Below are 14,909 nucleotides of genomic sequence, written 5' to 3'. Positions count from 1 at the left end.
TTGTTTCCCTGCAAATAAGAAAAATTAGGATACTACATGTGAATAAATGTTTAATTCACATGTGAATATTTCACTACTTCCAAACGTCTTTGTCAAACTTTAATCAGGATTGAATTTTAAGGGAAGGCATAAATTTTGGGGGCATTGGTAGTTAATTTTTGGACACTTCCAGACCTTCCTGTGACAACAGCACTCAAAACCAAAGCTTGTTTACCTTTTTCTTTTAAAAGATAGTAATTGGGAGGAAATTTATCTTAAGATGTGGTAATTAGGAAGAAATAAAGGGATGAGAATTAAGAAGGTCTATGTTGTGCTGAACGAGGCAGGTGTCCTGGGATGAACTGGAACGGGGATGCCAGCCACAACTCATCCCTTAAAACTTGGTCTGTTCAGCTTGGAGAAGAGTGGAATGAGGGAGGACCTCCTTGCAGTCTACAGTTTACTCGTGGGGGGAAGCAGAGGGGAAGGCACTGATCTCTTCTATGTGGTGACCAGTGACAGAACCCGAGGGAATGGCCTGAGGCTGTACCAGGGGAGGTTTAGGTCGGATATTAGAAGAAGGTTCTTCACCCAGAGGGTTGTTGGGCATTGGAACAGGCTCCCCAGGGAAGTGGTCACAGCACCAAGCCTGAGAGAATTCAAGAAGCGTTTGGACAATGCTCTTGTGAGCATGGTGTGATTCTTGGGGCGTCCTGGGCCGCGCTAAGAGTTGGACTTGATGGTCCTTGTGGGTCCCTTCTAACTCAGAATCTTCTGTGATTCTGTGAAAATTGCCCTCGGTGGGCGGCGATGCTGGCAGGGAACTGGACGAGCCGTGCTCAGGGCTGCCTGCCTGCAGGGGAGCCTCGCAGCCCCGACGAGGGCTTCAAGGCGCCGGGTCGGGCTTTAGAGGCAGCGAAACAAACCCGATATCACGAGCAGCGGCTGCCACCCCCCGATCTGGCAGTGAAGGCAGCCCCCGGGCATGAAGCCCCCGAGCATGGCGCTGTACCGCGGCCCCGTGGGCCCGCTGGCAGCCGTGGCGGGTCGCCCTGCCCCGCGGGAGGGGCGGCCCGGCGCTGCCGAGGGTATTTATAGCGGCCCGGGCGGCGCGGAGGCTGCGGGCGCGGCAGCGGCCAGGGCACAGCGAGAGCGGCCCCCGCTGCTCTCCGGTCCCAGAGCGACGCCGGGATGGAGGGTAAACGCTGATGGGGCACAGCCGCCTTGTCCCTCTCCTGTCCCCGCTGCGGGCGGAGGGGCTCGGGAGAGGCTGGGAGGAGGGAAGCGGCTCACTCTCTGCCCCGCTCGGGGCTTTTAACCCTTTCCTCGTCCTGCGGAGGCTCCTGCAGCCTCCCCAACACGGGTATCCCCGGGCTTGGCGAGGAGAGGGGCCTCGGGGCACGAGGAAGGAGGCAGGGTCGGTTCGCAGCCCAGGTGTACGGCTGCCTGCTGGGGATCTACCTGTAACCTCCTTTTGCTACGGTGCAGCAGTAGCGTAGCCAGGATGGTTTAATAAGGTACAGAGTTTGCAACAGTTGTCATCAAAACGTTGAAGAACAGTATTTTTTTGTTGAAATAAGTGATCTTTAAAGAGGGGTATCTTTAAACTAAATTTTTAAAATTTTTTTTTCATCAGGTATCAGAATAACATAGTGATATATAGCAATATAGTGATTTGCTTTGGAACAAAAGGTTTCTGTAAGGGAGAAGTTAATCCTGTTTTATAAATGCATTATCAAGTTCTTTACCCGCATGAAGAGGAAGACCTTGCAGCATTAATGAAAAGTAAAAGATAACTGTATTCTTATGAAAGTTGGGACTGTGGATGAACTATGGCTAATACAATAATGACACTGCTGGAGGAGCTTAGAAAATGCAGAGATTAAATTTGCGAGGTTGAGAAAGAAGGAAGTCCTTGGTCTTGTGAATGGAAGCTGATTGCTAAGTCAGAAAATAAGTGTTTGCAGATGGCTATCCCCCTCTCCCACAAGATCAATATTCTTGATAAGAATTTCTTCACTTATCTCAAATTGTGAATCTCTTATGAAAACTGTCAAAAAAAGACTTGAGACCAAATAAGTGTCTTTTATATTTTACCCTAAACATGGATGAAACAGTGAAAAAGCTTTTATTCCCAGGTTAAGAAGTCTCCTCTTACGTCCATGGGTGATCCAAATTATTAGCACTATGTTGTTCAAAAAGTCTCTGAACAAAATCATATATTTGAAAGAAAACTCCAGAAACTTAATATTTTACAAACAGTGGATCCCTTTTGCTTTATTTGATGTAAGTTGAATGAGCATTGTAAAGTTATATGACAGTTCTGGTGTGTAGTAAATATGTTCTGGTGCCCATAGTAGTTTAAGGCTGTACTGTAAGGACAGCTGTACTACGTGAGTAGCAGGGGAAGTACTGTATGAGTGGCAGCAGCTCCAAAAGTCATTTGCTTCAGATGCAGCTTATATTTATATCCTCTGCCAAAACAACACCAAAGATACGCTGCCAGCAGTCACCAAGACCGAGATCCTGGTGGTTTAGGTGGGTTGTAGTGTTCTTGTTCTAATATTGCCTGTTGTATGCTACCAAAAGCCCTAATTTTCTTCCTAATTTCCTCCCCAAACCAATGTAAAACAGAATGTGTCTAATGGTAATGTGATCTCCACCCTTGTTGATGTGGGTTTTCTAGTCCCTCTACGTTATTCATGAGTAGCATCTGTTATTTCTCTGCACTTTCCCTCTCATGAGGAGTCCTTTACTCTCACAGACCTCTCTCCTTTTACTTTGGTGATTTGCTGTGTTTTCTGCCAGGTTCTGTCTGGTGAATGAGCTTCACTTAAGTGGGATGGTGAATGAAGTTAGGCTGTGTTGTAGCCTTCTCTATAAGCTCAAGTTATTGTAGAGATTTGGCTCTGTGGTTCTTGAGGTTGTACAATTTTGCTGCCTGCTGAAATAGTTCTTCTTTTTTTTTTTTAATAAGCAAATGTGAGTCCATTGTTAAAACCAAACCTTCTGGGCTGATGGGTGCAGTTCTCCTTTCAGTACTGATACTTTGTGCTCTTAGCTTTTAAAGTTTTATTGTAAAGCATCTGGGAGAGAGACTGAAGGCACCTGCCTGTTGCAGCACTAGCATTGTGTTTCCTTTGCACAGCTGGAGCAGCTGGCAAAGTGGGCACAGTTGGAGTGGAGACTTGGATGTGCAGAGGGTTAACACCTGCAGTAGCTGCTGTGGTGAGCACAGTGGGAGCACTATGAGGGGTGACACTCTGGGTTCTTTTCCTTGTTTTTTTGTTTTTTGTTTTTTTTTTCTTTTCTTTTTTAACCCCCCTCAATATATCTGTAAGTGACCACTTGAATTTCATCTTGCTGATTGCTAGTTGAGCCTAATTTCTCTCAGACATCACCACTGTCCACAAGGGAAGCCTTAATGACTGTACAGGCATGAGTAACAGTATTTTTTTTTTTTTTTGCTATGCTTCTATTCACACAAAAGACAGCAAAATCCCATTAATGAGAGGAGGCCAAGTTATAAATTCCTATTCCTAGCTGCAGAAAGGGATCTTCATTGCATATATATTTCATTCATTTGGCATCAGGGTGGTTTTCCAAGGTTGATTTGGCGTGGAAAAAGCCTGGCAAATTCTGTATTTGGAGAAAAAAAATAGATAAGCTGTTTCCTTGTGGGGCATAAGTCTGAGTGTATTAAGCAGAATTTCAAGCAGGTTGCTAGCTCATCAATACAACGGAGTCAGAGCTGGCAATCACAAGAGGAAGGGAGCAGCCAGAATTTGTGCAGTATGCTGCTTTTTAACCTCTGATTTGCTGGTGGCTCCATGTGTATATGGTATGAATGGGGAGTTACATGGCTTTATGCCACCAGCAGATTGGAGAGGTGAGTTGGCAAACATTTCATGTGAGGTGTTGCCATGTTGCCATCTCAAACAGCTGTAATGTGAAGCATGGTTAAATGCCCTGGAAATTAGGGTGACTTTAGGGCGCTGGTAATATGACACTCAGGTTAGTATTTTGGTCAGAGCAGGGGGATACTATCTCTCCTGTGTCTTAAAGTCTGATCTGATAAAAGAGGTACTAGGATCTTTGCTAATATCACTTCATCAGAGGAAGGGAGACATCGTTTTGCAAGAAATGAAGCTTGCCTCAAATAAAATCATTCTGTTTAAATGCCTTCATGGTGCTTTAAAATTAATAAGAATTTTCTTGGCAGTTAATGAACATTTAGTGAAGAAGCTTAATTTGACATTTGAAAAGTTCAATAAATAATTTTTCTTTCTTGATTAAGGCATCTTTTAAACTGTCACTTATGCAACCAGGAATTGTCACTTTTTAATGCATTAGGAGATCTTGTTGCATACTGATTCAGCTATTATTGCCTATTAAACAGTTTAGATTTTGTGTGCCTTAATTTCCCTGCTCTTGACTATTTTAAGCTGCCTGCTTCTTTAAAGATCATTTATATTTTCATAAGCATTTATTACATATTCAACACAGAAAAGATGGACACATTGACATACATGTCTTTGTATTTCTGACTTGCTTCCACTCTGTGATCCAATTTGGGATAGTTTTTTATGCTCACCCCATATGTTTATGGAAACTACCTCTCCAAGCTTTGCAAAAATCAGAAGTTGAACTTCTTATGGCATCTTTTGCTTTGTCTCATGTCACAAACTGCAGAGGTTGTAGGAGGTAGTTGTTGGTAAAGCATTGAGAAGTCAAGGATACTGAGCAGGACGTGACTAAATTTGGGCCATTTCTCCCCCCCTTTTTTTTATTCTCCCATCTGTGCACACAAGTAATCTAATCTTATTTTAGCATTACTGGGGTTTATACATGTGCAATGAGGGAATAATTAATTGAAAAGTCAAATTGTTGTTGCTTTGTGGCATGTCAGTAGTGGTTGTTTCTGTTGATAATTACCGTCAGGCCTTGTCCAAGGGTAATAAAAGATGTCTTTTACCTGATTCAAATGTATGTATGTCAATCTCTGTTACCATTTCTTGAGTATATGAGATCTTTATTTTTTTTAATGAAAAGCCTGTCAAGCGTCAGCAAATAGAATTGTCTTTTAAAGTAAAAGTCACTGGACCAGAAGCTTTTCAGTGCCATGAATGTGGTGAGAAAGGTGGTTCTTAGTGACCAAGGTCTTCTGTCAGCAAAGTAGCAATGACTCTACAAAGTAGTTGGTTAAATCTAGAAAATTTGGAAGAGCTTGTGGCTCTAAAGCTTAGCTATCTCTGCCCTTTGTCACATCTCATCTTATGTATGCTGAAAAACCTTTTAAATATGATCTTATCCATTGGCAAATGTCAGGGTTTCAACAGGAAAGATTGTCTTTAAGTGGCTTGGCATCCCTCTGCTGGTTAGACTGTAAGACAGCTTGCAGTGTCTCATTAAGCTGCTTAAACTAATTTTTCTCAAGCATCCCTACTCCATTGTTCGGGGATTATTGAGCCCTCTTTGGGGCCAATATGTCATGTTAAAAAGCTCTGGCACCAGCCTGAAGAGGAAAGAGCAAGTGACAAATGCTGTATGTACCTGGTATTTGGTTGCAGTGCTAATGCTGAGGTCAAATGACTGATTTAAGTTTTGACAAAGTCAAAAAAACCAACCAACCAAACCCCAAACAAAATTAGGTATCCATTTCCTGCCTTCAGTAGAGGGAAAATGGAAGACCTGAGTGCAATCAGACTACAAGGTGGTATGGGGGCTCTGTTTGGGTGTCTTTCAGCTGCCTTGCTGGGATCACAGTCTCGTTGCTGAGCCCTCGCATGCACAGTAGGATCAGATCTGTTCTCTCACCAGGCACCATCCAGACTGATGCTCTGGTAAAGGACTGCTAGTGTCTTCTGCTGGCACCTGCCAGTGCCATGCAGCAGCCTGGCCTCTTGCAGCTCAGGAATGGTTTCCCAAATCAGGTAGTAAACCCAAGGCAGACACAACCTGAAGTGGCGTGTCCAGAGCCCCGCTGGGTCCCTCCTCTGGGTGACCAATCTCTGCTGATGTTACCAGCAGCATTACAATAGCCTGGGCAAGGCAACTTGCTACATTTTGAAAGTGCATTGAGCTGCTTTAAACCACTTCTACATTGAACTGATAGGCTAATAAATTATGAATATCTATTAGGAACTAGTTCAGAGAACCTAGTGGGCTGGAAAGTTACATCCTGATTAGCTATGCACCAGCTTCCTCATGTTAGTAAATAAGGGTGTATCTCAGAGTTATGTTGTAGACATGAGTTACAGCAATTGGAAATCCTTTGTAGGAAGCAGAAAATATGGAAGTGTTTATGATATGAAAAAGTGAGAGGAAAAGACTTGTTTTGACAGTAACTTGAATGTAGAGGTAAAACTTTCTAAAATGAAATTTAGACTTTTCATCTATTTCTACATTTTAACTTGCATTGAATCCCAAAAACCTCAGTTGTAGTAAATTACTGCCTGATTAGTTGATTTTTGAAAGACTGGAGCTAAAAATTGATTTTATGTTATGATAAAAAATATAGTTCTTGCATGAAATTGCAGGCTGTCAGGAACCCTTTTAAAACAAGTTGCAGAACTTCCATTTGAAAAAAACCCCGACTATTTGTGTTTTCATTTCACCTTTTCTTTCCATTGGGATCTAGAAAAATCTTGGGGATTCTGTATGTTCTATGTGGGTCACACTTATATTCATCATTTCTGTCTGAACTCGGCCTCCTGAAGTTAACTTTGCTATCCCATGCACAGTACTGTTGACTGACTTGGATGTTGCAGGTTCAGTCACTTTCCCACAGAAAAAGGAACATTCATTAGATGTTCATCATCAATACACAACTTTTGATTAAAATAAAAGGAGTTTTGTTTCTCAGATAGTTCCTACACTCTTAGCAGGTGTTAAGAGTTATAACATTGTGAGCCGAAAGGATCTCATTGGGGTCAGGGAGTTGGGATTTCCATTTCATAGCTGGCATTTGCTGTTTCTCAGTTTTGCATCAAGGTAAATTCTGATTCTCCACAGCCTTTCTTCCTAATTGGAAATGTTATGGCATGAATCATTCCTGCAGTTACTTGGTTAGGGCATTGCAGAGTTGTTACAAAAAATTAACTTCAGTTCCTGAGATTTGGCTGCATAAAAATGTCTGAATATTTTTTTAACTATTTGCCTGATTTTTTTTTTTTTTTTAAGCAAATCCTGCCTAGGGCAGCACAATATGGCATGTGAGCATTCAACTCAAAAGGGTGCCCCCTCAGAACTCTGGAAATACCTCTGAAAGCAGGACCTCTGTCCTAGTGTGGACCACACATTCCCTGTCAGATATTCATTGCTGGGTCTCCTCTCCTCATTTCATTCTCCCAACCCTTCCTTTAGGAAAGGCAAATTCAGGTGTGGGATGGAGAATAGGACCCATTTGTTGTGGTGTTGCCGTTCAGTGCTAGCAGTGTGCTCAATGAATCTATTCAGGGGTTTTGGAGCCCAGACACAAGCACTTTTGTTTTGGTTAGGTCCTGCTCTATAAAGGTCACATTTGCCTTTTCACAGTCAGAGGATTCCCATGTGGGGGTGGCTGTTGCAGACCTTCTGAGGGGAAGCACCCAGCTTGTTCTCTATCCACAGGCCTGCTCCATAAACCAGCAAAACAAGAATATGTAATATAGGGGGAATTGTGTAAGCCCTACCATACTCATGCCTACTTATTTTTCTTTCATATGGATAGCTTTTCCAGGACAACAAGTCATTTCATATACTGGATTTTAAGAAAACTACATTTCCTTGGCAACAGGCCTGGGAAATCAGTTTGGGAAGAAACAATGTATTTTTGCCTTAAGACCGGAGTGGCTTTACTTTATTCATAAGAACAGAAAGCAGTGATTAAAGAAAAAATAAGTGTCTTTAAAGATTATTTATACCAAGGGACTCAAACAGCTGCATAGTGTGGGACAAGTATGTGTTTTAATGCTTTGATACATGATATAGCACCACAGTAATTCGTTAAACATGTTGGTGTGGAGTCTTAATGCTGAAGGCACTTGCTTTCTTTTGCTGGACACACTGAAAGAAGACCAATGACTAGATCATATAGAATGAGAAATTTAATTTTTTTTTCTGATTAATGCTGGCAATTACTACTGCATTTGTTACAAAGCAGAAATAGGCCTTTGGTCAAAGCCAGCTTTTCGCATTCCCTTGAATAGTCAGTGGTGCTAATGCAGTATAAACTGAACAGGATTTGGCTCTGGAATTCAAGCACAAGCTACTCTTTCACAACAACCCCCTTCTGTTTCCTCATTTGCCTTGTGAGCAGTAAATCTTTCTGGTCGTTTCATGCTACTCTCCCAAATACTGTTAGAATGGGCCAAGTACAATGCTTCAGTTGCTTTTTGTAGTGCAAGGATTTAGCAGTCAAATACGGAAACACAGATGAAGCTTTTAAAATATATGGTACTACTTATATAAAGATATAGAAACATCTGAAAAAATGTTTATTTTTTTCTGTACATTATTCCAACTCCAATTAATTTATGTTTGCTGCTGGGAAAATAATATTGATCATAAAAATGAAATGCTGGTTGGAAACCCTTAGGCTTCTGTAATAGAATATTTCTTCCAGGATGAAATATTAGAATTATGAGCTTGACTTTGCTGCTGCTGAAGCCAGTGGCTGAATGCCCAATTGCCTTCGACTGGAGCAGGATTGAGTCTTCTCTTTTGCTGAAGGATGTCTTAAACAGTAATTCTTAATCTCTGTGTTAAAGCTCTTCCATTTGCTAAATTTTTAGCTCTTTTTGAAGCCTGGAGCCATTTGGCTGAAGTTGTATTTGATGTATTTTCTGGAAGTCTGTTTTCTGAGTCTGCTTCAGAATGTGTTTCTGTATTCTCAAATAGGAAAGAACATATTTATTACAGCCACATCTCTAGATGATTTCCCTATCATATTTGAAAACAAAAGAGGTACATGTGGCAAGATGCTGTTTCTATGAAGTGGGCTTTCCCACTTCAAAGAAAATGATGTTCCATCAGTGCAATCAGGTGCGTTTGAGACAGATATGTAAAAGGCACAAATTTTTTTAATGGAAAATAGTGTCGTGAGCATTTGATGAGTGATTTTATTTTTTTTCTTAAGAGACAATGTATCATCAGCATACTGTGTGTTTCTTAGCTTGGATGCTGAGCTCTGAGAATGTGTTAAAGGCATCTATTTAACTGTGACATAGAAAGTGAACCTGGAATATTTCTGGAGGTTCATCTATCTAAAGTGTAATGAATTGGTCATTGGTCTGTTTTAAAAAATGTGATAAAAGAGAAAATGTTGTGGAATTTCAGAGGTTTATCACCTACTTAGTTTTCTTCTTCAGGGTTTTACTGCAACCAAGAGGAAGCACATTAATTTTTTGATAAAGAAGAGTGTGGTCATCTCATAAGAACTCCAGGATTCAGACAGTTATGAGTAGAAGATTAAGTGTCATCAATTGCAGAAAGATCATGAGGGATGAGAAGAGTGTATGTATCCAGTAGTGGTTTCCAAAACCTGAAGACTACCTCAGAAAAATGTGTGTGCTTGGGGTTTGATTTAGTGTCTGATTGTGAAAGAATCGTTTCTGCTAATTTCAAGTAATGAGCTTATGGTATATTCCAAGGCAGAATTGCAACAAATTCAGATTGAAATTATAAGTGATAACCAAAAAAAATATTGAGGAAATGGTAAGTAATTGCAAGGAGTATTATTCCATGAAATATGGGCAAAGTTACGAACTCTTTGCTGGAGCTTTACAGAGGTAAAATGATGTTTAAATGAAGGCTGTCTTCCACCTCTTCCTTCTAATCTCTCTGCTTTGCCTTTCTTTCATAGACTGTGCCCAGGTTCCAAAACAGATGTGGGGACTAGGGGTAGAAAATCACCCATTTTCCAGGGCATATCTTCTTCCTCAGGATCCACAAAGCATCCTAGGGAGACTGTAAAACTGTGTGTATAGGTGAACAGACCTGCTTCAAATAGAAAGCTGTTAGACCTATGACTCAGTTCCCTAAAGGCCTGGTAGAAAAAGTAGTGTAAAGTTCTGGTTTTGCAGAATTCCTGTAAAAAGATCATTGTAAAGTCATGGAAATACTAGAATCCTATCTCTGTTCAAAAGTGACAGGAATAGGGCTAAGGGAGTTACCAATAGAAGCCCTTTTCACAACTCTGCTTCTAGCAGACACCTGAGAGTTGAAGAACAAAAAACCCCAAACCAATCAACCGAACAATAACAACAATACCCCAAACAAACAACAACAACGATGTGTTAAAGAATGAGTGAGTTCTCTTGCTCTACCATCTATTCTTCTTGTAACCAAAGGAAGTATCAATAACTGTGCTCTGCAATATATATTAATCTCCCACATTTTTTTTTTTTTTTGTAGATCTTGTTCTCTTTTTCATAGAAACAAAACACCTTTGATATACGTGGAGATCATAGACTCTCCAGGTGATGTTAAGGTTGAAATCCTTTTCTTCTGTTTATGTTAAACTCTGAACAGTACTTAAGGCAGCTATTTATGCATCAAATAACGAAGTCTCAACACAAAATTAGTCTCTTTTCTCTCTGCCCAAAGCCCTGATGCCTTCCATTTCCTGGTAATACCCAGGGGTTTTAAGTCTTGTAAAGCTGATCTACTAGCTTGTGTTTCCAGAGATAAACATCTAAGACTTTTTCAAAGCTGCAGTTTCTTTACAGTGCCTCTGCTGTGGTGTGCTGGAAAGCATGATGAGAATTGATATTTTTGATGCCTGTGATTTTCCCTCTTTGCCTGTTGAAGATTTAATACTGTTTGCCTGCTTGTTTTCCATCTGTCCCATAAGAACATTTATGCCTTTCCTGTAACAATGTGCTGAAGCCTACTCTGTTCAGGAAAATCTAATATACTGCCCATTTGGATTAAAAAGAGGAGTAATTTCAGAAATGCATGGAAGAGGGGGGTGAGGTATGTCATTTTTGTTGGCAGCATTATGGGAAGTGTGAGGTCCCATCTCATGTTAGAATTTTATCTTGTTTGTCATATCTCTCCTGATAAATCAAAGTGAACTGAATAGCTTCTCTGAGTCACCAGAAAATAAAAGCTCTTGGGATTAGCAGGGTTTCTTTCAATCAATGGACCTTGAAGTGATGCACATTTCTAAAGAGCATTGTTGTTGTTCTATGTCCTCCTGTGCATGAGGAGCTGTAATTATGATAAGCATGATGAATGTTTCAGACTACAGTGACTGGCAGTCTTCTGGAAATTCAGTTGTTTGTTTAGACCTGTGAAAGAGGCACCTGTCTTCTCTACTTTGTAAGTGGAGCAAAACGTAAAGCAGTAAGATGAAGTTGTTTTGGGCATAGAACTTTTTCCACCCACTCTAGCCTTGCACCATCCTCACTGTAAGTGAAGACGACCCATGGTGGCAGTGCTGCCTGGCTTTATGGATCTCAGCTATTCTAAAGCAAGATCAGTGAACAGATACTTCCTGTAACCCAGATAATTTGGCTACAGTAGTTACTGCTTCTCCTTTCACCGTGATACTGTTTCAAATATCTATTCCCTTGATATCTCCAAATGTCTCAATTTCATCTTCATCCTCATGTTGATGAAAACTGGAGTCCTGATCTTGCCATATGAAATCAATACATGAAAGAAATACATAGTTGTCACTGTTGGCCAGTGTCTTATAAGCATCTTGGGTGTGCTCTTGGGGGAAATGTAAAGGAGGAAGTGAAAATGTGTTCATGGAACGCATCAGGAGAGTACGTCTCCTGGGTGGAGGTGGGGGAGGGGAAAGAGATTGTCACTGGAGAAGGGAATAAACAAGGTAATCTGCCCAGCAGATTATTGTAATTAGTGACTGAGGCCACTTCATAGTGTAAGGGCAGAAAGAAGTACAGGTATGTGACATCGAAAGGTTTTATATTCATGGAGTGTGGGTCAGTGAAGCACTCTGCAAAGAATGCAGAAGACTCAGAGCAAGAGGACTGGCTGGTGGGAAGGAGCAGCAGAAAGATACGGGAAATACAGCTGAAAATTATTTCATGAAATAGAGGGAGCAGAGGGATGGCTTGTGGAGGGAAACATTTTCAGCTAATAAAAATGCCCATTATCTTTCGCTGCATTTCTATTTATCCAGCTCTAACATGTTCTAAGCCAGAACTGTATTTTCCTCTGTGTTTGGAAGGTCCCTTGCATGCTTTTGTATGCTAGAGAAAGCAGTAGATACAAGTAGGCTATTATTGCCTGCAGAATAACAGTCTATGTTTGAAGTAATGCCTTGTTTTTTGGTCTGTAAAGATTCTTCCACCAAAATCAAAGATTTTTGTACATGTAAAAAGTCCATGTGAGATTTCTTAAGTTGACTGAATCTTCAGCAGTGAAAGAATATTTTTTAGTTTATTATTTAGTTATCCTTGCTTTAATGATGAATTATTTCTCTTACAGTTGGTGTTTGCAAGCAGGAGATGCTCCAGAAGAAAAATGCTGTTTTGGTGGATGGGGTCATTTTGAATGGTCCAATAATGGACTCAAAAGCAGGAGAGAAGTTTGTGGAAGAGGCCTGTAAGATTATAATGGAAGATGTTGTCCAGAAAGCAGATGATGTAACAGAAAAGGTAAAACCATAGAGTGTTGTTGAGAATTTGTAGTGAAGATAATGAACAATAAATCAATTTTTTAAAAGCTGTATTTTATTGCACTCTAAGTAGCCTGAAAATTGCTTCTAGTCTGTGCCTGGCTCCAAATAAAAAGACAGCCTTACAAATTAATGAAGAATATATTATAAAACCTTCCAATAACATAATTAGCATACATATCTGCCAGAAAATGATGGTGGTTTTTTTTATCTCAGAATAAAAAGGTCATTTTCATTGAGATCACAAATGGCTGTAGTGTTTTTCATGCTTGGGGTGGGGTTGGATTATTTGCTCCTCAGGGGCACCGGAGTTGGAGAAGGAAGAAAGTACCTTGCACGGTACCACTGTGAAAGGACAACATTATAAAGATTGCTGTGGGTCCTGCAGAACCTGCTTAAGAGGCTGTATGGGAAGAGGTCCTGAAAATAAATCATGCTTGCCTTTAGGCGTGCACTGCTTGCTCCCACCCCTTGGCAGAACGGTATCTGGAAATGCGGTGATTACAAATCCTTAGCTAAGGACAGAATTTGAGCCGCAGGCCTCTTTCTTTTCTGCCTTTCAGCATTTCCCACTCTAATGTTTATGGGTGAGCATTGCCCAAGATCCGATAAAACCAACATCCCATGAGGCCAGTTTACCGGATATATTTTCTGGCGGCATGCTGTCCTGCCATGGGAAGTTTTGTGAAAGCAGTGCTGAACGGGGTGATTACCTTGTACCTCTATAACCTCTTGCTCCTGGCTAAGCTGTTCACTGATGGTGTCTGCCCTACTCCCCATCACTAGGTCTGTGAATGGCAAGCCCCTGAAATGCTTAAGAAGATTCTTGACCTGGAAATGAGGGACACCGGAGAATGCCACCAGAAGATCCTGCAGCTCTGCCGTGATGTTATAAAATACAGCGTCAAAACCAGTAGGAATGGGATTTTAAGCACAGTTGTTCTGCATGCTAACTTAGAAATGTTTACAAAGCTCTGTCACCTTTCAGGGAACTGGGAGTGTGAATGTTTGTTTCCCTCCTGCCTATACAAGTATGCAAACAGTTGTTTGATGGAATTTTGGTCACCATAGGTTTGACTAAAATATGTAATAATGGCAAACTAATCAAAAAGTAACAAATGTAATGCCATTAGCATTAACAGTACATTCTGTCACTTTGAAGTCTTGAGAAAGTCATCTAGACAAATGATATAAAAATCTAGCAAAATAGGCAGGAGAAGGACCTTAATGTGTGATTTCCTGGTGTCTGAGTGATGAGATTTGGAGCCACCATCATTGCCCTCATATGTTCTTAGTGATGAGTACTCTCCATTTATTATTTTTCTATTTGAGCAATAGTCTCGTAGGGTGTTAATTTGCTGATAGACAGTGGTTTCTGTTCCAGAAACCATGAGAAGAGAGCCTGCAGTGTTTCAGAGACAGTACACCGCAGCTCTGCAGGATTAGTTCTCTACAGCTAACCTTTCTGCAGCGTGTGCAGGGTAATTCAATCTTGGTGAAAACGGATGAACAACATCTGTTCAGGAAATAGCACTGTGAATCAGTAGCTCAGGATTTCAAATGTTGTATGGCTTAGGCTGTACTTTGGTAAGTAAGAAAGACATTTGATACAGTTAGTCGAGCATTTCCAGGCTGTATTGCCTGCTAAAATCACTGTTGCTGCAGAGAAAAACTGTGAAATAATTTCGAGAGGGGACTCATGCCTTTGAAAACCATAGAAGTGTAGTGATATTCATCTGCAGGGGGAGTGTATTAATAATATGCAAATATAATTACTGAGTTACTGGAAGGTGTTCTGTTTATCTTACTTTTGCAAATTGCCTTTGGATTATAATTTGTTATACTATGTCACCTTAGAAAGGATGTCGTATATAAAAATATGCTGTGCAAATAGTCTTTTATTTAAATATAGACATTTATTGAAGTCCCAGATATAATATAAATGGAGCCATACCTGCTTTTGCAAGTAAAAATGCTGTGCTATGGATTAAAATTTAGGTGGTGATCCCTCTGTTGAACTGTGTTGTTTTTATAGGCAGCAATAGGATAGAATTTTGTCAAAATTAGTTATATCTCAGTGTTTCAAGGCAGGTAAACAAATTCTATTAGCTTCTCATTCATTTTAATTGTGCAGCAAAATTTTCCAAGCTGTTAGACTGCCTCTTTCTCTCTGTGTTGAGACTTTGGTGTGAGAAAAGGTACAGCTGCCTGGGATCAGCAGGTTCCTGTTTTCTACTGCTTACCAAAATTTGGCTGAGCATCATCTGTGGCCTCTCAAACCCACTGTTTAAAGTCACTA

General features: G+C 40.7%; 1 protein-coding gene across 1 annotated transcript in view; it reads left to right on the top strand.

Moving 5' to 3' along the window:
- Positions 1-1,112: 1,112 nt before the first annotated feature.
- GADL1 (glutamate decarboxylase like 1) overlaps positions 1,113-14,909 on the top strand; it is an 81,789-nt gene continuing 67,992 nt past the window's right edge. The window contains exons 1-3 of the mRNA XM_082294712.1: positions 1,113-1,177; positions 12,421-12,590; positions 13,397-13,523. Of these exons, the coding sequence (XP_082150838.1) occupies positions 1,171-1,177; positions 12,421-12,590; positions 13,397-13,523 (304 nt within the window). The 5' untranslated portion in view covers positions 1,113-1,170. The remainder of the gene's footprint in view (positions 1,178-12,420; positions 12,591-13,396; positions 13,524-14,909) is intronic.

This window comes from Coloeus monedula, assembly GCF_965178545.1.
Source record: "Coloeus monedula genome assembly, chromosome: 1".
Taxonomy (NCBI): Eukaryota; Metazoa; Chordata; class Aves; order Passeriformes; family Corvidae; genus Coloeus; species Coloeus monedula.
The sequence above is the reverse complement of the archived record's forward strand: the minus strand, read 5'-3'. Positions and strand labels throughout refer to the sequence as shown.